Here is a 25,325-nt window from a genome sequence, read left to right on the forward strand (position 1 = left end):
AAATAATTAGGACTTTTAGCGTGTATAGAGCCAGCATATTTCCACCAGACTCCACTAACCCCCCTAACCAAATTGCAGCTTGTTGTCAGACCTGTCGACTTCGTCCAGGATGAGGATTTTTTGTCTTCCTTTCGGCAGCGCGACTTTTTGCTGAGCAAACACCTTGATTTTTCTCCTAACACCATCAAGTCCCCTAAAGACACAACAGCAAACATTGTTAAAGTCAGTGTGTGTTAAGGCCCTGACAAACCAACCCGATGGCTAACCGTCTGCTGATCAATCTCTCCCAGTTTAAATGACCGTGTTGTTCGCATGGTCCGGGCCGAAGGGTGCCCTGGTCTTGTATGGTTTGTTACGCTCTGACTTGGCGTTTCTTTCTTGTTGTAGGCTCTTGGGCGCAGCTGCGCACAGCGTCCTTCATCGATGCTCCCAGCAGTGCCCGGGACAAACACAAGATGCTGGTGGTTCTCCCTGTTCCTCGAGGACCTGCACAACAACACACACCCAGACACAGACACACAGACACATGCACACACAGACACATGCACACACACACACACACATGCACACACACACACAGACGCATGCACACGCACACACAGAGACACACACACACACAATATTGTAAAGTCTCTAACCTTTTAAAATAATTTCAGATTGTGGACCAAACTCTAGTTTGTTTTTCATTGCTTGGACACAGTTTTCAAAACTCTACACACTCTACAAAACGAGATTATTAAACATATATTTAAACATATATTTAAACTATCTAACCTGCTATGATGATGTTGGGGACGTTTCCCTTTCTGGCGAACAATTCCAGACGACTCAATGTCGCTTTGTTCCCCACAATTTGTCCCAGTTTGACAGGCCTGTATTTCTCCACCCACTTCTCTACCGGCTTCTGCTGCTTGCACTCGACTGTCAGGATCTCAGCATGATGCTCGTACCTATCCTCCTCGTCCTTCTCCTGTTCAGCTTCCTCATCGTCTGGGGTTCCAGACTCGGTGGGGATGGGGTGCAGTGGGGTCCTTTGGGTTGGAATCAAGCTCCATTTAAATAAATTTGGCCGCTTGTCCGGTCTCGGGTTGGAAGGTAATAAAAGGGGCCGTACATACGCCATGGGTTCCTAGAAAATAAAACAGTTCATTTAAATGAAAAATAATTTACTAATCAATTAACTCAGCTACATGTGATCTATATTCATACAGTTGTATCTCATACAACTGTACATATAAACACATTCTATAATATATTATTTAAAGAAGTACAGTTGAATGTGAGAAAAAAAAGATGAATTAGTGAAACAAACAAACTGAAGACGTTGACTCCTCATCCCAAAAAACAGAGATTTTGGCCAGCACTTTCTCTTCACAACTTGCTAGCTGCTCCTCCAAATGATCTCCAGTGGAAAGGTGGGACACTTGAGCAGGGGTGTTCTATAATAACAAAAAATATGTTAATTGCAATAACATATTAATTAAATAAGTCCAATGACGCTTAAATTTCCACTTTGATTCCTCAGCCGCCTCAGCATCCCTTCGTATAGTGTAATCATTTGATTAACTTTAGTGTGTCTTTGTTTGTTTGTTTGATGAAGGATTTGTGCTATTTAAAATATTTATTCTATATTGTGCTATTACAGAGTGTGTTTCCTGTTGTAATTGCAATAGGTAAATACCTGGATTTGTTTTTCAAATGTTCCACCCAAAGAGGGTACCCTGAACACAATCTATAATGTATTATAGATTGTGGTGGTGATGGCGCAGTGGATATGACACATGCCTTTGGTGTGGGAGATCTGCGTTCGATTCCCACTGCGATACATCAACCAATGTGTCCCTGAGCAAGACACTTAACCCCTAGTTGCTCCAGTTGCTGACCTCTGATCTATAGCAATTGTAAGTCGCTTTGGATAAAAGCGTCCGCTAAATAACATGTAATGTAATTATTTAAATAAGTTCAGTTATTACTTTCTGAGAAAAAAAAGAACTATTACTATTTTATATACAGCGGTGAAGAGTAACGAAATACATTTACTCACGTTACTGTATTGAGTAGTTTTGTTGTGTATTTTGTATTTTTCAAGTAGTTTTTCAAATCGGTATTTTAAAATGTACTTGATTACATTTTGAGTGAAGGATTGTATTCCGCTACATTACAAATTGCATCCGTTACTGAGTAAAAAAAAAAACCGAAAGGAAGAAAAAAAATCGCGCCCGGAATGACTACACCAGACCAGAGCTCTATCATTCTGCACCAGCCCATAGACCGTAATGCACCCTGAATGCACCAGCAGTCTTTATTTTGTGCGAACGTATGCAGCTCCTTCTCTGGTTGCAAGTCGCTGTTAAAAAGAAGTAGAAGAAGAACTGCAATGTCGCACCGTCGGACCCATAGAAGGATATATATGTATATATCTGTATATATCTATGCGTCGGACCCATGGATGCATTAGTCCGGTTGGTAACTGCTTACGGACCTGGATGTGTCGGCAAACTGAGTAGGAGACGTTAGCGGATCGCAATGAGCTGTTATCCCTCAAAATGACTTGACTGATGAGTGCACTGACATCTGAAGCTTTATTAGTTAAGCTGCAGCAACAAGGCATCCAGGTATGCAGCAGTCAGACCAGCTTTAGGACAAACTGCAAAATCGCCAAAACAGTAAACCATTTGAATGGGAGTTTATTAGAGAGTGTTTGTGGACTCTGCTGCGCCTAATATCCCCTACACAGAAAAAAGAGACGTTTGAGAATGTGTCGCCTGACATAAAATTAATATTGAGCAGAATTTAAGCTATTGGTCCGGCCTCCACAACAGTCCCTGTTTCTCATGTGGCCCTTGGGAAAAATGAATTGCCCAATTCCCGCTGGTGGACAAGGTATGTAGGAGACTGGCTAAATTAATTCACATACATCTAATAAGCTCATATGGGCTACTTTACAGTATCTCACAAAAGTGAGTACACCCTCACATTTTAGTAAATATTTCATTATATCTTTAATGGGACAACACTGATGTTACGTACTGTTGGGTAAACTGTACTGATCAGTTGACATCAGGTCAATGAAGACAAAACTTTGTTGCGCTTGTTCATCCAGAGTGAGCACGCCGGTCGCGGTGGTCAGCTTCCTGTCTTTATCGATCAGGATACGGCCCACAAACGTCCCGTTGTTACTGGAGTCCTGCACAAAGACATCGCTGCCCCCTTCCATTTTGATGTTGCCACAAACTGGCAGCGGCTGGGGAATTCGAAAACATGTGCTTGTCCTCGCCTGCGTCTGAGCCGGGTTCGACATGTGAATCTTCACTTTTAGCTCCGCTCCTGTTTTTAAAGGTACTGTTCCTGCAGTTTGGCAGGAATTTGCATGCATTGTAACAGGGACAGTGAAGGCCGGGGAGTAACACCATCTCTGGTGGAAATCTCGGTGGGAACTCAAAAAGAGTTTTATCAGACCCCTGGGCCAGGACATCATCGCAAATGAGCAGCATTTCCATATTTCCATGTGGTCTCCATGCTTCAGTACCATTATTCACTGTGGGAATAGTGGAGATGGAGGAAGTTAGCACATACATTGGTACATTGTCAACACATTTCTGTCCAGCATTTGCTCTTAGCACTACAATATGTGCTTTGACTCTGTTTGCTCCTGACAGTTAACCAAAACCTGCTTCCAACTAACTAACTAACAAATACATATTACTCAAACTATTACTGTGGCTCTCGATTTCATCATGACTGTATTCACAGTTGGGCAAAAGCATTTCAAACACACAGAAAATATAGCAACACTGGGTCCCAGAAAAAGTTAGCCTAGCTGCTACATTTACATGGCTAACAACAAAAGTTACGTGTCACTTCAACATACACAGTCGGAATATAGGCCAACTCTTCCCACCATCACTACAATCTCCTGACAACATGCTACACATCTGCTTATTAACCATTTTATGTTTTCTTACCTGCAAAATACACAGACATTGGTACATTGTCAACACATTTCTGTCCAGCGTTTGCTGTTAGCACTACTATACAATGTACATGCTTTGACTCTGTTTACTCCTGACAGAAGCGCCCACTTAAGGGTATACTCCCTCTTGTGGCAGAAGGGAGCAACAATATGTTTCTACTACAATGCCTGAGTGCAGGAAGAACAGTGACTCATTTAACAACATAAAGCAATGCACATTTTAATGAACATGAACTGTTATAGTGCAATTAAATTAAATGAAATAAATAATATATATGGGTGGTGGCTTTTCCTATTAACTAAACAATATAACTTACTTTATGACCTGGTCCCTCACACAAACACTCTTGGAATAGTTTTGGCATCACCCGCCACAAAGGGTGGCAGACTATGTGTCCGCTCAGGTCCTTGATCTTCAACTTCACCTCCTCCTTGTTTCTTAGTGGGTCCAGTTTGTAGATGGACAGGAGCTGATTTCGTAGCCGCCGTACGCATTGCCATTGGACCTTGCTCAGCCACCTTTGGGAATAGGTTAGGAAGGAAGAAAAGAAATTCTGCTACCGCAAAACTGTAATCCGCCTGATTGTTTACTGTACTGCTATGCTATTTTTTACGCGCATCAATCTGTAGTATTATGCTGCTTTTACGCGGCATTAATCTCCTTTAAAACACACACTGTTATTCATGCATGAAAACGGGGCTCTTTGTATGTCCATATTTAGGTGTCTAGCCAAGCATTGACCAATATAATGTATCAAATTACAATATCATAATTAGTCGCCAGTAGATATTTAAGTTAATAAACAGCACATAGAGGGAAACTTACAAAAATAGCAAAGTCTGAAAAAAGCAGTCGATAACAATGCATCATGACAGACTTGGTTATGGTTAGGGTTTGGGTTAAAACGCAGGTGCCTTGAAGTCAACGGTCGCGAGCTTGCATGAAAGGGGCCGATGGGGGCAAAAACACCATTCAGCGCGCAGTGCTGGAGGCATTTATTGTGAAACTATTATATATTACTAAGACCTGAGAGAAGTTTGTACATGTACATAGGCAATGAAAGAATACTAAATATACTGCTTTTAATATTAAGCCTTTTTTGACTGAAAAGGTCAAATTTTTATAGTTTAGTTTTGTCTGAAAATGTAATGTTTCATGTTTTGAGTGGACCCCAGGAAGAGTAGCTGATGCTCTGCATCAGAAAAATGGGGAATACAATTCAATCAAATCATGTTAAAACTCGCACATTATAGCCAGATAAGAAATGCATTACCGTGTCTCCTGTGTGTGTGTGTGTGTGTGTGTGTGTGTGTGTGTGTGTGTGTGTGTGTGTGTGTGCGTGTGTGCCTCCCTGTCTGTGTGCGTCCTGTTTCAGCAACATGGACAGCCCCCTCCTCTTCACGCCCCTCTGCATCAGGCATGGCCAGGTGCTTCTTCTGGAGAAGACCACCTCTGTAAGGGAACACAGAGAAACACACTTAGTCTCCGTTGTGTGTTTGTGTGTGTGTGTGTCTCTGTGTGTGTGTGTGTCTTTTTGTGTGTGTGTCTCTCTGTGTGTGTGAGAGTGTGTGTCTGTGTGTCTCTGTGTGTGTCTGTGTGAGAGTATGTGTGACAGAGAGAGTGAGTGTGTCTCTGTGTGTGTGTGTGTGTGTGTGTGTGTGTCTGTGTGTGCGCCTGTCTGTCTGTCTGTGCGGTCTGTGCTGCATTCCCTGTTTCAGCAACAGGACAGCCCCCTCTCTCACGTCCCTCTGCATCAGCATGGCCAGGTGCTTCTTCTGGAGAAGACCACCTCTGTAAGGGAACACAGAGAAACACACCTTAGTCTCCGTGTGTGTGTGTGTGTGTGTGTGTGTGTGTCTCTGTGTGTGTGTGTGTGTGTGTGTGTGTGTGTGTGTCTCTGTGTGTGTTTCTCTGTTTGTGTGGTGTGTGTGTGTGTGTGTGTGAGAGTGTGTGTGTCTCTGTGTGTGTCTCTCTGTTTGTCTGCGCACCTGTTTCAGCACCATGGACAGCCCCCTCTTCACGTCCCTCTGCATGAAGCGAAACCGTGTTTCTGACACTTTGAAATAATCTGTTGATGCTGTTCCACTGGCAGCATATTGCCGATTCGCACGGAATCCAACAGCAGTTTCGGTGAAAATGTGTTTCATTGTAAAGCCGGATTCGCAATGTCATCTAGCAAATGCGGCTTCAAGGAGTATGTTTCTGACACTTTGAAATAATCTGTTGATGCTGTTCCGCTGTAGCATATATGCCGATTCGCTACGAATCCAACAGCTAGTTTCAAAGTGTGAAAATGTGTTTCATTGTAAAGCCGGATTCGCAGTCATCTAGCAATGCCGGCTTCGCAAGGAGTGTGTTTCTGACACTTTGAAATAATCTGTTGATGCTGTTCCGCTGGCAGCATATATGCCGATTCGCTACGGAATCCAACAGCTAGTTTCAAAGTGTGAAAATGTGGTTTCATTGTAAAGCCGGATTCGCAATGTCATCTAGAAATGCCGGCTTCGTCAAGGAGTGTGTTTTTTACACTTTGAAAATGTACGTCAACCGGGAACTAGGAGGGTGATAGCCACCATCATCGGATGATCCTCTAAACGTGGTTACCGGGCCTCGCAATTTCACTTCTTGCCATTGTAAAATCCGGCCTCGCACTTCATCACCCGCCATTGTAAAGCCGGCCTAGCAATTCTCACTTCGCCATTGTAAAGCCGGCCTAGCAATTTCACTTCGCCATTGCAAAGCCGGCCTCGCAATATTGAAATGAGATACCAGGGCACCAAAATATTTCGCTGCCGGGTTAAGTGTGGCCATAGCGGGGGCTTAAGTGGGTTCCCGGACCGACCGGAGGTCAAAGTGCGCTTGAGGTGGGCCCTTTTCCTGAATGTATACCCGGAGGTTAGCCCCTTTTGGCTTCCGTATTGTGTGGCTCCTGGGCGGGCCTTGTAAAGTCGGGCTTCGCCAATGCCACTCTATCCAGCCGGCCTTGTAAGGCCAGCTTTGCAAATAACGACAGTTGGGTTTAGGCACCACTGTGCTAGAATGGTTAAGTTTAGGTAAGGGGTTGGGGTAACAGCCCTCACCTGTGGGTGCTAGTCTGGCATATCCTAGCAGGTGGTTGGCACCGTGAAGCCAGCATTGCAAATAATGACAGTTGTGCTTACGCACCACCGTGCTAGAAATGGTTAAGGTTAGGATAAGGGATGAAATGGGATGTTGGAACGGGTAACAATCTCTGCAATGGTAACAGCCCACACATACAGGTAGGGTCCTTTGTGGTTTTGAACCTTCACAATAAACTTGCTGTTCTTTCATGATAAAAAGAACCAAAGTGTTGTTTTTCATACGGCGAGGCGTAAGGGTTTAACTGAAGCAAATGCCATGTATCGGTGCATGCACCGCACGTGAAATTAGCAAGATACCGCCAATGCGATTGAGCCAGCTGGTGGCCAGATTTGGACGAGACGAAACCACATGGTGTGTGTGTGTCTAGCCATTCTGGCATTGTAAAGCCAGCTTCGCAATGAGTGTGTTTCGACACTTTGAAATAATCTGTTGGATGCTGTTCCCTGGCAGCATATAGCTCGATTCGCTACGGAATCCAACAGCCAGTTTCAAAGTGTAAAATGTGTCTCATTGTAAAGCCGATTCGAATGTATCTAGCAAATGGCTTCGTAAGGAGTGTGTTTTTACTTGAAAAGCCAGTGCATATAGATCCTCAAAGCATTAATTTTGCCATTGTAAAGCGCTGCACTTCACTTTCAAAACCACTAATTTCCTTAAAGCGGCCTCCACTTACACTCGCCATTGTAAAGCCGCCTAGCACTTCACTCGCCATTGTAAAGCCGGCCTAGCACTTCACTTCGCCATTGTAAAGCCGCTAGCAATTTCACTTTGCCATTGAAAAGTGGCCTCTAATTTCAATTTCGCTTTATTGCAGAGCCGGCCCTTAATATTGAAATGGTAGATACCAGGGCACGTAAAATATTTCGTACGGGTTAAGTGTGGCCATAGCGGGGGGCTTAAGTGTGGGTTCCCGGACCGACCGGAGGTCAAGGTGCCTGAGGTGGGCCTCTTTTCCTGAATGTATACCCGAGGTTAGCCCCTTCTGTGGGCCGATGGGTGGCTCCCCTGGGTGGGCCTTGTAAAGTCGGCTTCGCGAATGCCACCTATCCAGCCGGCCTTGTAAGGTCAGCTTGCAAATAACGACAGTTGGGTTTAGGCACCACTGTGCTAGAATGGTTAAGTTTAGGTAAGGGGTTGGGGGTAACAGCCCTCACCTGTGGGTGCTAGTCTGGCATCTCCTAGCAGGTGGTTGGCACTGTGAAGCCAGCATTGCAAATAATGACAGTTGTGCTTTACGCACCACTGTGCTAGAATGGTTAAGGTTAGGGATAATGGATGAAATGGGATGTTGGTACGGGTAACAATCTCTGCAATGGTAACAGCCCACACATACAGGTAGGGTCCTTTGGTGTTTTGAACCTTCACAATAAACTTGCTGTTCTTTCATGATAAAAAGAACCAAAGTGTTGTTTTCTTCATAACGGCGCAGGCGTAACGGTTTAACTGAAGCAAATGCCATGTATCGGTGCATGCACCGCATGCGTGAAATTAGCAAGATACCGCCAATGCGATTGAGCCAGCTGGTGGCCAGATTTGGACGAGACTGGAACCACATGGTGTGTGTGTGTTCAGCCATTCTGGCATTGTAAAGCCAGCTTCGCGCAATGAGTGTGTTTCTGACACTTTGAAATAATCTTTGTTGATGCTGTTCCGCTGGCAGCATATATGCCGCATTCGCTACGGAATCCAACAGCTAGTTTCAAAGTGTGAAAATGTTTTCATTGTAAAGCCGGATTCGCAATGTCATCTAGCAATGCCGGCTTCCGAGTTTTTTACACTTTAAAATGTACCACTGGACGGTGGGTGATGCCACTATCAATGATGATCCTCAAAAATGTGTTGGCCGCCTCACCACTTTCTAAAGCCGACTCACTTCGCCATTGTAAAGCCGGCCTCGCAATCAATTTCGCCATTGTAAAGGGCAAAAACAACGCCCACTCGCTCGCAATTCTCTTCGCCATTGTAAAGCCGGCCAGCAAATTCACTATCGCCATTGTAAAGCCGCCCAACTTCACTTTGCCATTGTAAAGCCGGCCGCACTTCACTCTGCATTTACCAAGCCGGCCTCGCAATATTGAAATGGAACCAGGGCACGCAAAATATTTCGCGTCGGGTTAAGGTGGCCATAGCGGGGGCTTAAGTGTGGGTTCCCGGACCGACCGGAGGTCAAGGTGCGCTGAGGTGGGCCCTTTTTCCTGAATGTATACCCGGAGGTTAGCCCCTTCTGTGGGCCGATGGGTGGCTCCCCTGGCGGGCCTTGTAAAGTCGGCTTCGCAAATGCCACTCCTATCCGCCGGCCTTGTAAGGCCAGCTTTGGCAAATAACGCACAGTTGGGTTTAGGCACCACTGTGCTAGAATGGTTAAGTTTAGGTAAGGGGGTTGGGGGTAACAGCCCTCACCTGTGGGTGCTAGTCTGGCATCTCCTAGCAGGTGGTTGGCACCGTGAAGCCAGCATTGTAAACAATGACAGTTGTGCTTACGGCACCACCGTGCTAGAATGGTTAAGGTTAGGATAAGGGATGAAATGGGATGTTGGTACGGGTAACAATCTCTGCAATGGTAACAGCCCACACATACAGGTAGGGTCCTTTGGTGTTTTGAACCTTCACAATAAACTTGCTGTTCTTTCATGATAAAAAGAACCAAAGTGTTGTTTTTTCATACGGCGAGGCGTTAAGGGTTTAACTGAAGCAAATGCCATGTATCGGTGCATGTAACCGCATGCGTGAAATTAGCAAGATACCGCCAATGCGCATTGGAGCCAGCTGGTGGCCAGATTTGGACGACTGGAACCACATGGTGTGTGTGTGTCTAGCCATTCTGGCATTGTAAAGCCAGCTTTGCAATGAGTGTGTTTCTGACACTTTGAAATAATCTGTTGGATGCTGTTCCACTGGCAGCATATATGCCGATTCGCTACGGAATCCAACAGCTAATTTCAAAGTGTGAAAATGTGTTTCATTGTAAAGCCGGATTCGGAATGTCATCTAGCAAATGCCGGCTTCGCTAAGGAGTGTGTTTTAACTTTGAAATGTAGCGTGGTGCCATTCTATCCTCAAGTGTTGGCCGGACTCACTTTTGTAGCCGGCCTACAATTCACCGCCAAAGCCGGCCCAGCTGCATTTAAAGCCGCCTCATTTCATTCTGTAAAGCGCCTCATTACACTTCGCCATTGTAAAGGCCCCACTCGCATTAAGCGCCTCGCACTCACCGCCATTGTAAAGCCGGCCTCGCAAATTCACTATCGCCATTGTAAAGCCGGCCTAGCAACTTCACTTCGCCATTGTAAAGCCGGCCTCAGCAATTTCACTTCGCCATTGCAAAGCCGGCCTCGCAATATTGAAATGAGACCAGGGCACGTAAAATATTTCGTGCCGGTTAAGTGTGGCCATAGCTGGGGGCTTAAGTGTGGGTTCCCCGGACCGACCGGAGGTCAAGGTGCCTGAGGTGGGCTCCTTTTCCTGAATGTATACCCGGAGGTTAGCCCCTTCTGTGGGCCGATGGGTGGCTCCCGTGCGGGCCTTGTAAAGTCGGCTTCGCGAATGCCACCTATCCGCCGGCCTTGTAAGGCCAGCTTTGCAAATAACGACAGTTGGGTTTAGGCACCACTGTGCTAGAATGGTTAAATTTAGTAAGGGGTTGGGGGTAACAGCCCTCACCTGTGGGTGCTAGTCTGGCATCTCCTAGCAGGTGGTTGGCACTGTGAAGCCAGCATTGTAAATAATGACAGTTGTGCTTACGCACCACCGTGCTAGAATGGTTAAGGTTAGGGATAATGGATGAAATGGGATGTTGGTACGGGTAACAATCTCTGCAATGGTAACAGCCCACACATACAGGTAGGGTCCTTTGGTGTTTTGAACCTTCACAATAAACTTGCTGTTCTTTCATGATAAAAAGAACCAAAGTGTTGTTTTTCATAACGGCGCAGGCGTAACGGTTTAACTGAAGCAAATGCCATGTATCGGTGCATGCACCGCGATGCGTGAAATTAGCAAGATACCGCCAATGCGATTGAGCCAGCTGGTGGCCAGATTTGGACGAGACTGGAACCACATGGTGTGTGTGTTCAGCCATTCTGGCATTGTAAAGCCAGCTTCGCAATGAGTGTGTTTCTGACACTTTGAAATAATCTGTTGGATGCTGTTCGCTGGCAGCATATATGCCGGATTCGCTACGGAATCCAACAGCTAGTTTCAAAGTGTGAAAATGTGTTTCATTGTAAAGCCGGATTCGGCAATGTCATCTAGCAAATGCCGCTTCGTAAGGAGTGTGTTTTTGACACTTTGAAAATGTACGTCAACCTGGAACTAGGTAAGGGTGATAGCCACGCATCATCAAGGATGATCCTCAAACGTGTAGGTCGGGCTCGCAATTTCACTTCGCCATTGTAAAGCCGGCCGAATTTACTTAATTGTAGGCCTGCACTCACTTCCATAGCGCATTTACTTGAAGTGCACCACTATTGAAGCCGGCCAACACTAGCAATAAGTGCCAGGGGGCTTAATTGTTCCACCACAGCAACAGGCCCTTCCAATTATCCCAGCCCTCTGCATGGGTGTCCCGGGCCTTGTAGTCGGCTTCACACCCAAGCGTAAGGCTTTGCAACACATTGGTTTACACCACTTGCTAGAATGGTTAAGTTTAGGTAAGGGGTTAAAGTAACAGGGTTAGGGAGGTTAGGTTAGGTTAGGGTTAGGTTAGGTTAGGGGTTAGGGTTAGGTTAGGTATAAGATAGCCATCATCATCAAGTGATGATCCTCAACGCGTGTTGCCGGCCTCGCACTTCACTTTGCCATTGTAAAGCCGGCCTGCACTCACCCGCCATTGTAAAGTCGGCCTCGCAATTCGCTTCATTGTAAAGCCGGCCTCGCAATTTTGTCACATTGTAAAGCCGGCCTCGAATGCCGCCATTGTAAAGTCACCCTGAATTCTCGTTTCCATTGTAAAGCGGCCTAGCAATTCCACTCCGCCATTGTAAAGCCGCCTAGCAATTTCACTTCGCCATTGTAAAGCCGGCCCTAGCAATTTCAGTTCGCCATTGCAAAGCCGGCCTCGCAATATTGAAAAGAGACCAGGGCACGGAAAATATTTCGCGTCGGGTTAATGTGGCCATAGCGGGGGCTTAAGTGTGGTTCCCGGACCGAACCGAGGTCAAGGTGCTTGAGGTGGGCCCTTTTTCCTGAATGTATACCCGGAGGTTAGCCCCTTCTGTGGGCCGATGGGTGGCTCTCCGGGTGGGCCTTGTAAAGTCGGCTTCGCGAATGCCACCTATCCAAGCCGGCATTGTAAGGCCAGCTTTGCAAATAACGACAGTTGGGTTTAGGCACCACTGTGCTAGAATGGTTAAGTTTAGGTAAGGGGTTGGGGTAACAGCCCTCACCTGTGGGTGCTAGTCTGGCATCTCCTAGCAGGTGGTTGGCACTGTAAATAATGACAGTTGTGCTTACGCACCACTGTGCTAGAATGGTTAAGGTTAGGGATAAGGGATGAAATGGGATGTTGGTACGGGGTAACAATCTGTGCAATGGTAACAGCCCACACATACAGGTAGGGTCCTTTGGTGTTTCTAACCTTCACAATAAACTTGCTGTTCTTTCATGATAAAAAGAACCAAAGTGTTGTTTTTCATACGGCGAGGTGTAAGGGTTTAACTGAAGCAAATGCCATGTATCGGTGCATGCAACCGACAGCGTGAAATTAGCAAGATACGCCACACGCGATTGAGCCAGCTGGTGGCCAGATTTGGACGAGACTGGAACCACATGGTGTTTGTGTGTGTAGCCATTCTGGCATTGTAAAGCAATCTTCGCAATGAGTGGCTTTCTGACACTTTGAAAGTTGTTCCGTTTCGTGTGAATTCTTATTCTAGGTTTTTCATTTAATATCTTTGATGCTTCCATCCTATCCAAAGTTCAAAATTTCTTGTAAGCTCCATCTAGCAAATGGCGTCACCAATAATTAGTTCTTGCATAATCCAAACAGTTTCAAGTGTGAAAATGTGTTTTCATTGTAAAGCCGGATTCGCAATGTCATCTAGCAAATGCCGGCTTTCAAGCAAGGAGTGTGTTTTGACACTTTGAAAATGTACGCCAACCTGGGAACTAGGTAAGGTGATAGCCACCATCATCAGTGATGATCCTCAAACGGCACGGCCTGCAACTTCACTTTCCTTTAAAGCTAGCAACTTCACCCCCATTGTAAAGTCGGCCTGCAATGTCACTTTGCCATTGTAAAGCCGGCCTGCAATTTTACTTCGCCATTGTAAAGCCGGGCTCGCGAATGTCGCTTCATTGTAAAGCCGCCTCGCACTTTACTTCCATTGTAAAGCCGCCTAGCACTTCACTTCACCATTGTAAAGCCGGCCTAGCAATTTCACTTCGCCATTGTAAAGCCGGCCTCGCAATATTGAAATGGTAGACCGGGCACGAAAAATACTTCGTGCCGGGTTAAGTGTGGCCATAGCGGGGGCTTAAGTGTGGGTTCCGGACCGACCGGAGGTCAAGGTGCTTGAGGTGGGCCCTTTTTCCTGAATGTATACCCCGAGGTTAGCCCCTTCTGTGGGCCGATGGGTGGCTCCCGGGTGGGCCTTGTAAAGTCGGCTTCGCAATGCCACCTATCCAGCCGGCATTGTAAGGCCAGCTTTGCAAATAACGACAGTTGGGTTTAGGCACCACTGTGCTAGAATGGTTAAGTTTAGGTAAGGGGGTTGTAACAGCCCTCACCTGTGGGTGCTAGTCTGGCATCTCCTAGCAGGTGGTTGGCACTGTAAATAATGACAGTTGTGCTTACGCACCACCGTGCTAGAATGGTTAAGGTTAGGGATAAGGGATGAAATGGGATGTTGGTACGGGTAACAATCTCTGCAATGGTAACAGCCCACACATACAGGTAGGGTCCTTTGGTGTTTCTAACCTTCACAATAAACTTGCTGTTCTTTTCCGATAAAAAGAACCAAAGTGTTGTTTTTCATACGGCGAAGGCGTAAGGGTTTAACTGAAGCAAATGCCATGTATCGCTGCATGCACCGCGCATGCGTGAAATTAGCAAGATACGCCACCGCATTGAGCCAGCTGGTGGCCAGATTTGACGGACTGGAACCACATGGTGTGTGTGTGTCTAGCCATTCTGGCATTGTAAAGCCAGCTTTGCAATGAGTGTTTCTACACTTTGAAATAATCTTTGATGCTGTTCTCGTTGCAGCATATATGCCGATTCGCAAGAATCCAACAGCTAGTTCAAAGTGTAAAATGGTTCATTGTAAAGCCGATTCGCAATGTCATCTAGCAAATGCCGCTTCGCTAAGGAGTGTTGCTGACACTTTGAAATAATCTGTTGATGCTGTTCTCGCTGGCAGCATATATGCCGGATTCGCTACGGAATCCAACAGCTAGTTTCAAAGTGTGAAAATGTGTTTCATTGTAAAGCCGATTCGCAATGTCATCTAGCAAATGCCGGCTTCGCAAGGAGTGTGTTTCGACACTTTGAAATAATCTGTTGATGCTGTTCCGCTGTAGCATATATGCCGATTCGCTACGGAATCCAACAGCTAGTTTCAAAGTGTGAAAATGTGTTTCATTGTAAAGCCGATTCGCAATGTCATCTAGCAAATGCCGCTTCAGGAGTGTGTTTCTACACTTTGAAATAATCTGTTTGATGCTTTCCCTGGCAGCATATATGCCGCATTACGCTACGAATCCAACAGCTAGTTTCAAAGTGTGAAAATGTCATTGTAAAGCCGATTCCAATGTCATCTAGCAATGCCGGCTTCGCAAGGATGTGTTTTTGACACTTTGAAAATGTACGCCAACCTGGGAACTAGGTAGGTGATAGCCACGCATTCGATGATCCTCAAACGTAATGGCCGCTTCGCACTTCACTTTGCCATTGTAAGCCGCCTCCCACCCATTGAGGCCTCGAATTCGTTTTCATTGTAAAGCCGGCTCGATTTCACTTCGCCATTGTAAAGCCGCCGCACTTCACTTCCCATTTAAGCGCCCCAACTTCACTTCGCCATTGTAAAGCCGGCCTCGAATTTCACTGCCATTGTAAAGCCGGCCTAGCAATTTCACTTCGCCATTGTAAAGCCGCCTAGCAATTTCACTTCGCCATTGTAAAGCCGGCCTCGCACTTCACTTCGCCATTGTAAAGCCGCCTAGCAATTTCACTCGCCATTGTAAAGCCGCCTAGCAATTTCACTTCGCCATTGTAAAGCCGCCTAGCAATTTCATCACTCCGCCATTGTAAAGCCGCCTAGCAATTTCACTTCGCCATTGCAAAGCCGCCTCGCAATATTGAAATTAGGACCAGGGCACGAAAATATTTCGTGCCGGGTATGTGGCCATAGCGGGGGCTAATGGTTCCCACCGACCGGAGGTCAAGGTGCGTTGAGGTGGGCCCTTTTCCTGAATGTATGCCCGAGGTTAGCCCCTTGTGGCCGATGGGTGGCTCCCCTGTGGGCCTTTGTAAAGTCGGCTTCCAATGCCACCTATCACGCCGCCTTGTAAGGTCGCTTTGCAAATAACGACAGTTGGGTTTAGGAACCACTGTGCTAGAATGGTTAAGTTTAGGTAAGGGGTTGGGGTAACAGCCCTCACCTGTGGGTGCTAGTCTGGCATCTCCTAGCAGGTTAGGTTAGGTTAGGTTAAAATAGTTAGAATAGTTAGTTAGGTTAGGTAAGGGTGATAGCCAAGCATCATCAATGATGATCCTCAACGTAGTTGCCTGCCCCAATTTCACTTGCCATTGTAAAGGGAGGTTAGGGTTAGGTTAGGTTAGGCTATTAGTTAGGGTTAGGTTAGGGTTAGGGTTAGGTTAGGGTTAGGGTTAGGTTAGGTTAGGGTTAGGTAAGGGTGATAGCCACGCATCATCAAGTGATGATCCTCAAACGGAGTTACCGGCCTCGCAATCTTCACTTTGCCATTGTAAAGCCGGCCTCGCAATTTCATCGTCGCCATTGTAAACCGCCTCGCAAATGTCGCTACATTGTAAAGCCGGCCTCGCACTTTACTTCGCCATTGTAAAGCCGGCCTCGCAATTTCACTCGCCATTGTAAAGCCGGCCTCGCAATTTCACTCTCCATTGTAAAGCCGGCCTAGCAATTTCACTTCACCATTGTAAAGCCGTGCACGCAATTTCACTTCGCCATTGTAAAGCCGGCCTAGCAATTTCACTTCGCCATTGCAAAGCCGGCCTCGTAATATTGAAATGGATACCAGGGCGCAAAATATTTTCGGCCGGGTTAAGTGTGGCCATAGCGGGGGCTTATGGGGGTTCCCGGACCGACCGGAGGTCAAGGTGCCGAGGTGGGCCCTTTTCCTGAATGTATACCCGGAGGTTAGCCCCTTCTGTGGGCGACAGGTGGCTCCCTGGGGGCCTTGTAAAGTCGGCTTCGAATGCCAACCTATCCAGCCGGCATTGTAAGGCCAGCTTTGCAAATAACGAACAGTTGGGTTTAGGCACCACTGTGCTAGAATGGTTAAGTTTAGGTAAGGGGTTGGGGGTAACAGCCCTCACCTGTGGGTGCTAGTCTGGCATCTCCTAGCAGGTGGTTGGCACGTAAGCCAGCATTGTAAATAATGACAGTTGTGCTTACGCACCACTGTGCTAGAATGGTTAAGGTTAGGGATAAGGGGATGAAATGGGATGTTGGTAACGGGTAACAATCTCTGCAATGGTAACAGCCCACACATACAGGTAGGGTCCTTTGGTGTTTCTAACCTTCACAATAAACTTGCTGTTCTTTCATGATAAAAAGAACCAAAGTGTTGTTTTTCATAGGCGAGGTGTAAGGGTTTAACTGAAGCAAATGCCATGTATCGGTGCATGCACGCAGCGTGAAATTAGCAAGATACGCCATGCGATTGAGCCAGCTGTGGCCAGATTTGACGAGACTGGAACCACATGGTGTTTGTGTGTTCAGCCATTCTGGCATTGTAAAGCAATCTTCAATGAGTGTTTTCTAACTTTGAAATAATCTGTTGATGCTGTTCCGCTGGCAGCATATATGCCGCTCACTACGAATCCAACAGCAGTTTCAAAGTGTAAAATGTGTTTCATTGTAAAGCATTCATGATCTGCAAATGCGGAAAAGGCTGATAACTCGCTAGACAAGCATCAAATCATTGAAGGATTCCTGTCATCTAGCAAATGCGGTCGCAAGGAGTGTGTTTTACACTTTGAAAATGAACCTGGGAACTAGGTAGGGTATAGCCATCATCAGTATCCTCAAACGGGTTACCGGCCCACTTCACTTTGCCATTGTAAAGCCGCTCAATTTCACTTCACATTGTAAAGCCGGCCCGCACTCACTTCGCATTGTAAAGCGCTCGCAATTTCACTTTGCCATTGTAAAGCCGGCCTAGCAATTTCACTCGCCATTGTAAAGCCGCTGCATTTCCTTCCCTTTAAAGTCGGCCTGCACTTCACCTCGCCATTGTAAAGCCGGCCCGCACACTTCGCCATTGTAAAGGCCCAATTTCACTGCATTGTAAAGGGCCCGCAACAGAAGCGCCGCAATTTCACTTCGCCATTGTAAAGCGGCCTCGCAACTTCACTTCGCCATTGTAAAGCCGCCCGCATTTCACTTCGCCTATTGCGCCGGCCTCGCAATATTGAAATGTATACCAGGCGGGAAAATATTTCTCGTCCGGGTTAAGTGCCGATGGCGGGGGCTTAAGTGGGTTCCCGGACCGACCGAGGTCAAGGTGCTTGAGGTGGGCCCTTTTCCTGAATGTATACCCGAGGTTAGCCCCTTCTGTGGGCCGATGGGTGGCTCCCCTGTGCCTTTGTAAAGTCGGCTTCACGAATCCACCTATCAAGCCGGCCTTGTAAGGCCAGCTTTGCAAATAACGCACAGTTGGGTTTAGGCACCACTGTGCTAGAATGGTTAAGTTTAGGTGGGTTGGGGGTAAACAGCCCTCACCTGTGGGTGCTAGTCTGGCATCTCCTAGCAGGTGGTTGGCACTGTGAAGCCAGCATTGCAAATAATGACAGTTGTGCTTACGCACCACTGTGCTAGAATGGTTAAGGTTAGGGATAAGGGATGAAATGGGATGTTGGTACGGGTAACAATCTCTGCAATGGTAACAGCCCACACATACAGGTAGGGTCCTTTGGTGTTTCTAACCTTCACAATAAACTTGCTGTTCTTTCATGATAAAAAGAACCAAAGTGTTGTTTTTCATAGCGCGAGGTGTAAGGGTTTAACTGAAGCAAATGCCATGTATCGGTGCATGCACCGCGATGCGTGAAATTAGCAAGATACCGCCAACGCGATTGGAGCCAGCTGGTGGCCAGATTTGGACGAGACTGGAACCACATGGTGTTGTGTGTCTAGCCATTCTGGCATTGTAAAGCCAGCTTCGCGCAATGAGTGTGTTTCTGACACTTTGAAATAATCTGTTGGATGCTGTTTCACTGGCAGCATATATGCCGATTCGCTACGGAATCCAACAGCTAGTTTCAAAGTGTGAAAATGTGTTTCATTGTAAAGCCGGATTCGCAATGTCATCTAGCAATGCCGGCTTCGTAAGGAGTGTGTTTTTGACACTTTGAAAAATGTACGCCAACCTGGGAACTAGGTAAGGGGTGATAGCCAACGCATCATCTAAGGATGATCCTCAAACGTTAGCCGCCCTCGCAACTTCACTTTGCCATTGTAAAGCCGGCCTCGCACTTCATGTCGCCATTGTAAAGCCGGCCCGCAATGTCACTTTGACATTGTAAAGCCGGCCTCGCAATTTACTTCACATTGTAAAGCCGGCTTCGCAATTCAGCTCTCGCCATTGTAAAGCCGGCCTAGCATTCTTACTCTCCATTTGTAAAGCCGCCTAGCAATTTCACTTCACATTGTAAAGCCGCCTAGCAATTTCACTTCATTGTAAAGCCGGCCTAGCAATTCTCACTTCGCCATTGTAAAGCCGCATCGCACTCTTCACCATTGTAAAGCCGGCCTCGCAACTTCACTTCGCCATTGTAAAGCCGGCCTCGCAACTTCACTTCGCCATTGCAAAGCCGGCCTCGCAAATATTGAAATGATATACCAGGGCACGAAAATATTTCGCGTCGGGTTAAGTGTGGCCATAGCGGGGGCTTTAAGTGTGGGTTCCCGACCGAACCGAGGTCAAGGTGCGCCTGAGGTGGGCCCTTTTCCTGAATGTACACCCGAGGTTAGCCCCTTCTGTGGGCCGATGGGTGGCTCCCTGGGGGCCTTGTAAAGTCGGCTTCGCGAATGCCACCTATCCAGCCGGCATTGTAAGGCCAGCTTTGCAAAAAAACGACAGTTGCGTTTAGGCACCACTGTGCTAGAATGGTTAAGTTTAGGTAAGGGGGTTGTGGGGTAACAGCCCTCACCTGTGGGTGCTAGTCTGGCATCTCCTAGCAGGTGGTTGGCACTGTAAATAATGACAGTTGTGCTTACGCACCACTGTGCTAGAATGGTTAAGGTTAGGGATAAGGGATGAAATGGGATGTTGGTACGGGTAACAATCTCTGCAATGGTAACAGCCCACACATACAGGTAGGGTCCTTTGGTGTTTCTAACCTTCACAATAAACTTGCTGTTCTTTCATGATAAAAAGAACCAAAGTGTTGTTTTTCATACCGGCGGAGGCGTAAGGGTTTAACTGAAGCAAATGCCATGTATCGGTGCATGCACCGCGACGCGTGAAATTAGCAAGATACGCCAATGCGATTGGAGCCAGCTGGTGGCCAGATTTGGACGAGACTGGAACCACATGGTGTTTGTGTGTGTAGCCATTCTGGCATTGTAAAGCAATCTTCGCAATGAGTGTGTTTCTGACACTTTGAAATAATCTGTTGGATGCTGTTCCGCTGGCAGCATATATGCCGCATTCGCTACGGAATCCAACAGCTAGTTTCAAAGTGTGAAAATGTGTTTCATTGTAAAGCCGGATTCGCAATGTCATCTAGCAATGCCGGCTTCGCAAGGAGTGTGTTTTTGACACTTTGAAAATGTACGTCAACCTGGGAACTAGGTAAGGGTGATAGCCACGCATCATCGAATGATGATCCTCAAACGTGTAAGTTACCGGGCTCGCACTTCACTTTGCCATTGTAAAGCCGGCCTCGCAATTTCACTTCGCCATTGCAAAGCCGGCCTAGCAATTTCACTGCCTATTGCAAAGCCGGCCTAGCAATTTCACTTCTATTGCAAAAGCCGGCCTGCCAATATTGAAATGGTAACCAGGGGCACGAAAATATTTCGCGCCGGGTTAAGTGTGGCCATAGCGGGGGCTTAAGTGTGGGTTCCCGGACCGAACCGGAGGTCAAGGTCGCTTGAGGTGGGCCCTTTTTCCTGAATGTATGCCCGGAGGTTAGCCCCTTCTGTGGGCCGATGGGTGGCTCCCTGGGTGGGCCTTGTAAAGTCGGCTTCGCAATGCCACTATTCCTATCCGCCGGCCTTGTAAGGTCAGCTTTGCAAATAACGACAGTTGGGTTTAGGCACCACTGTGCTAGAATGGTTAAGTTTAGGTAAGGGGGTTGGGGTTAACAGCCCTCACCTGTGGGTGCTAGTCTGGCATCTCCTAGCAGGTGGTTGGCACTGTGAAGCCAGCATTGCAAATAATGACAGTTGTGCTTACGCACCACTGTGCTAGAATGGTTAAGGTTAGGGATAATGGATGAAATGGGATGTTGGTAACGGGTAACAATCTCTGCAATGGTAACAGCCCACACATACAGGTAGGGTCCTTTGGTGTTTTGAACCTTCACAATAAACTTGCTGTTCTTTCATGATAAAAAGAACCAAAGTGTTGTTTTTCATACGGCGGGCGTAACGGTTTAACTGAAGGCAAATGCCATGTATCGGTGCACGCAACGCGCACGCGGTGAAATTAGCAAGATACGTCAATGCGATTGGAGCCAGCTGGTGGCCAGATTTGGACGAGACTGGAACCACATGGTGTGTGTGTGTCTAGCCATTCTGGCATTGTAAAGCAACTTCGCATGAGTGTGTTTCTGACACTTTGAAATAATCTGTTGGATGCTGTTCGCTGGCAGCATATATGCCGTACGCTACGAATCCAACAGCTAGTTTCAAAGTGTGAAAATGTGTTTCATTGTAAAGCCGATTCCAATGTCATCTAGCAAATGCCGGCTTCAAGGAGTGTGCTTGACACTTTGAAATAATCTGTTGGATGCTGTTCCGGCCAGCATATATGCCGCATTCGCCACGGAATCCAACAGCTAGTTTCAAAGTGTGAAAATGTTTTCATTGTAAAGCCGATTCGCAATGTCATCTAGCAAATGCCGGCTTCGCAAGAGTGTTTCTACACTTTGAAATAATCTGTTGATGCTTTCTGGCAGCATATATGCCGCATCTTACGGAATCCAACAGCTAGTTTCAAAGTGTGAAAATGTTTCATTGTAAAGCCGATTCGGAATGTCATCTAGCAATGCCGGCTTCGCAGGAGTGTGTTTTTGACACTTTGAAATAATCTGTTGGATGCTGTTCCGCTGGCAGCATATATGCCATACTCGCTAAGGAATCCAACAGCTAGTTTCAAAGTGTGAAAATGTGTTTCATTGTAAAGCCGGATTCGCAATGTCATCTAGCAAATGCCGGGCTTCGCAGGGAGTGTGTTTTTGACACTTTGAAAATGTAACGTCAACCTGGGAACTAGGTAGGGGTGATAGCCACGCATCATCAAGTGATGATCCTCAAACGCGTAAGTTACCGGCCTCGCACTTCACTTTGCCATTGTAAAGCCGGCCTCGCAATTTCACGTCGCCATTGTAAAGCCGGCCTCGCAATGTCGCTTTGCCATTGTAAAGCCGGCCTCGCAATTTGCTTCGCCATTGTAAAGCCGGCCTCGCAATGTCGCCATTGTAAAGCCGGCCTCGCAATTTCACTTCGCCATTGTAAAGCCGGCCTAGCAATTTCACTTCGCCATTGTAAAGCCGGCCTAGCAATTTCACTTCGCCATTGTAAAGCCGGCCTAGCAATTTCACTTCGCCATTGCAAAGCCGGCCTCGCAATATTGAAATGGTATACCAGGGGCACGAAAATATTTCGTGCCGGGTTAAGTGTGGCCATAGCGGGGGGGCTTAAGTGTGGGTTCCCGGGACCGACCGGAGGTCAAGGTGCGCTGAGGTGGGCCCTTTTTCCTGAATGTATGCCCGGGGAGGTTAGCCCCTTTCTGTGGGCCGATGGGTGGCTCCCTGGGTGGGCCTTGTAAAGTCGGCTTCGCACAATGCCACCTATCCAGCCGGCCTTGTAAGGTCAGCGGCGCAAATAACGACAGTTGGGTTTAGGCACCACTGTGCTAGAATGGTTAAGTTTAGGTAAGGGGTTGGGGGTAACAGCCCTCACCTGTGGGTGCTAGTCTGGCATCTCCTAGCAGGTGGTTGGCACTGTGAAGCCAGCATTGTAAATAATGACAGTTGTGCTTACGCACCACTGTGCTAGAATGGTTAAGGTTAGGGATAAGGGATGAAATGGGATGTTGGTACGGGTAACAATCTCTGCAATGGTAACAGCCCACACATACAGGTAGGGTCCTTTGGTGTTTTGAACCTTCACAATAAACTTGCTGTTCTTTCATGATAAAAAGAACCAAAGTGTTGTTTTTTCATACGGCGAGGCGTAACGGTTTAACTGAAGCAAATGCCATGTATCGGTGCATGCACCGCATGCGGTGAAATTAGCAAGATACGTCAATGCGATTGGAGCCAGCTGGTGGCCAGATTTGGACGAGACTGGAACCACATGGTGTGTGTGTGTCTAGCCATTCTGGCATTGTAAAGCAATCTTCGCAATGAGTGTGTTTCTGACACTTTGAAATAATCTGTTGGATGCTGTTCCGCTGGCAGCATATATGCCGCATTCGCTACGAACCAACAGCTAGTTTCAAAGTGTGAAAAAATTTGTCAAAAGTTTCAATGTCATCTAGCAATGCCGCTCAAGGAGTGTTACACTTTGAAATAATCTGTTGATGCTGTTCCGCTGGCAGCATATATGCCGCATTCGCTACGAATCCAACAGCTAGTTTCAAAGTGTGAAAATGTTTTCATTGTAAAGCCGGATTCGCAATGTCATCTAGCAAATGCGCGCAAAAGATTTACACTAAATAATCTGTTGATGCTGTTCACTGGCAGCATATATGCCTATCCACGAATCCAACGCTGTTTCAAAGTGTGAAAATGTTTTCATTGAAGCAATCATCTAGCAAATGCCGGCCAGAAAGTCTACACTTTGAAATAATCTGTTGGATGCCGCTGGCAGCATATATGCGGATTCGCTAAAACAACAGCTAGTTCAGTTGAAAATATCATAAAAACCATCTACAATGCCAAGAGTGTATTCTGACACTTTGAAATAATCTGTTGGATGCTGTTCCGCTGGCAGCATATGCGTCGATCTCGGAATCAACAGCTGTTCAAAGTGTGAAAATGTTGATGATCCTCAACTGTGTGTTGGCCGACATTGTAAAGCTGTCACCCCAAGGGTAAAACGGAATGCAACAGCTAGATTCAAAGTGTGTGTGTGTGTGTGTGTGTGTGTCTCTGTTTGTGTATGTGTGTCTCTCTCTCTCTCTCTGTGTGTCACTTTGTGTGTGTCTGTGTGTATGTGTGTGTCTCTGTTTGTATGTCTGTGTGTGTCTCTGTGTGTGTGTGCGTGTGTCTGTGTGTGTGTGTGTCTCTGTGTGTGTGTCTGTGTCTATGGTTGTGTGTGTGTGTGTGTCTCTGTGTGTGAGTACCCATTTTCAGCACCATGGACAGCCCCCCCCTCCTCTCTTCCATAAGACAGTTCTTCTTCTGGAAAAGCATTTCAGACCACCTGTTAGAAAACATTGAGAAACACACGTTGTTAGTCTCTGTGTGTGTGTGTGAGTGTTGAGTGAGTGTGAGAGAGAGAGAGAGAGAGAGAGAGAGAGAGAGAGAGAGAGAGAGAGAGAGAGTGTGTGTGAGAGAGTGTGAGAGAGAGAGAGAGTGAGTGAGTGAGTGAGTGAGTGAGTGAGTGAGTGAGTGAGTGAGTGAGTGAGTGAGAGTGAGTGTGTGTGTACGTCTGTGTGTGTGTGTGTGTCTCGGAAACATGCATTCCTTCTGGTTTAAAATGGTTATACAAATCAAATGGTTATACTAACCCTAACCCAGCGACGGGGTGGTGTCCATCAGGGGCGCAATGGTGGAGGAGGAAGAGGAGGCGGCAGCACTTTGGTGGGCGGCGATGAGGTCAAACAGCTGTGGGTCCAGCGACCCTCACATGGTTGCAGCCAGATCAGAGGAATCTGGGGAAAGTTGATGCTGGAGGGGCTGGTCTGGCTGTTGGGGCTGCTGCTGCAGCAGAGTCCGTGGGGCGGGCAGGGGGTCCGCTGCAGTCTGGGGAGAGCTGGGCCCCTACAGGAAGCTCCTTCCTCACTGGCACTTCAACCGAGCTGGTCTTTGCCAGTTGGCAATGCAGCTTGTTGAGAAGGTCGGGATAAGTGGATCTGACAGACTTGGCCGTGCCAGATTTCTGAAAGCCGAGCTGGAGAAAGCCAAGCTGGAGCTGTTGTAACAGGGACAGTGGAGGGAGTAACACTGTCTTTGGTGGAAATCTCTGGGGGTGGGGGGGACTCAAACAGATTTTCTGGAATAGTGGGAGATGGAGGGAGTTAGCGCAGTCTCCCATAGCTCTTTGAAGTAGTCCTCAGTCCTCAGTGGCAGGTTCGGTGTGGCCTCTACCATTCAAGGTAATGCCATTTGGACTTAAAAATGCTCCGGTTACTTTCCAACGGCTGATGGAAGTAGACCTACAGGGCAAAGGCTGTTTTGTGTACTTGGATCACATCGTTATCTACTCTGATACAGTTAAACAGCACAACCATAAAAAGAGGGAAAAGAGAGAAGAAAACACTTTGTTAGTCTTTGTAATAAGTGGAAGACATGTCTGTTAATCCACAGTTTAAAACAGCTAGAACTAATTACTGAATGCAGTGTTAAAATAAAATTTTCATAAAGTGTACAGATCTGATTATGTGTCTGTTTAATTGTGTGTGTGTGTGTGTGTGTGTGTGTGTGTGTGTGTGTGTGTGTGTGTGTGTGTGTGTCTCTCTCTGTGAACATTTGAGTGGACGCATCAATGAGTGTTATCTTGTAAAATGATCAGCACAATTACAACCATTTCCTGTCTGAGTGATTAAGGTTATAAAGTGGCCTAACCTACAACCTAACCCAAGATTTTTTAATCTAACCATAACCAAGTGCTTTTTGGCCTAACCATA

At 46.8% G+C, this 25,325-nt stretch overlaps 1 protein-coding gene and 1 long non-coding RNA gene across 2 annotated transcripts; both read right to left on the bottom strand.

Annotated features, from left to right (window-relative positions):
- Positions 1–63: 63 nt before the first annotated feature.
- On the bottom strand, positions 64–1,433 carry LOC120555324 (replication factor C subunit 2-like). Its single transcript, XM_039793987.1, has 4 exons — positions 1,317–1,433; positions 775–1,129; positions 357–486; positions 64–193 (listed from the first exon to the last, which is right to left on the bottom strand). The coding sequence occupies exons 2-4, from the start codon at positions 1,121–1,123 to the stop codon at positions 64–66; spliced, it is 609 nt and encodes a 202-aa protein (XP_039649921.1). The 5' UTR covers positions 1,124–1,129; positions 1,317–1,433.
- Positions 1,434–5,729: 4,296 nt separating this feature from the next.
- On the bottom strand, positions 5,730–24,925 carry LOC120555337. Its single transcript, XR_005638687.1, has 3 exons — positions 24,207–24,925; positions 23,820–23,899; positions 5,730–5,765 (listed from the first exon to the last, which is right to left on the bottom strand). It is a non-coding gene; the product is annotated as an uncharacterized LOC120555337 (long non-coding RNA).
- Positions 24,926–25,325: the final 400 nt, after the last annotated feature.

The sequence above is a fragment of the Perca fluviatilis genome, unplaced genomic scaffold (assembly GCF_010015445.1).
Source record: "Perca fluviatilis unplaced genomic scaffold, GENO_Pfluv_1.0 PFLUV_unplaced_scaf_8, whole genome shotgun sequence".
In the NCBI taxonomy this organism is placed as follows: Eukaryota; Metazoa; Chordata; class Actinopteri; order Perciformes; family Percidae; genus Perca; species Perca fluviatilis.

What these genes read in the sequence shown, in the direction of transcription:
- LOC120555324 (XM_039793987.1), bottom strand. Translation starts at nt 1,123, where the DNA reads ATGGCGTATGTACGGCCCCTTTTATTACCTTCCAACCCGAGACCGGAC. An exon ending in CCCCAACATCATCATAGCAG is followed by an intron (nt 487 to 774) that starts GTTAGATAGTTT and finishes GTTGTTGTGCAG; the next exon opens with GTCCTCGAGGAACAGGGAGA. An exon ending in AAGAAACGCCAAGTCAGAGC is followed by an intron (nt 194 to 356) that starts GTAACAAACCAT and finishes TTGTGTCTTTAG; the next exon opens with GGGACTTGATGGTGTTAGGA.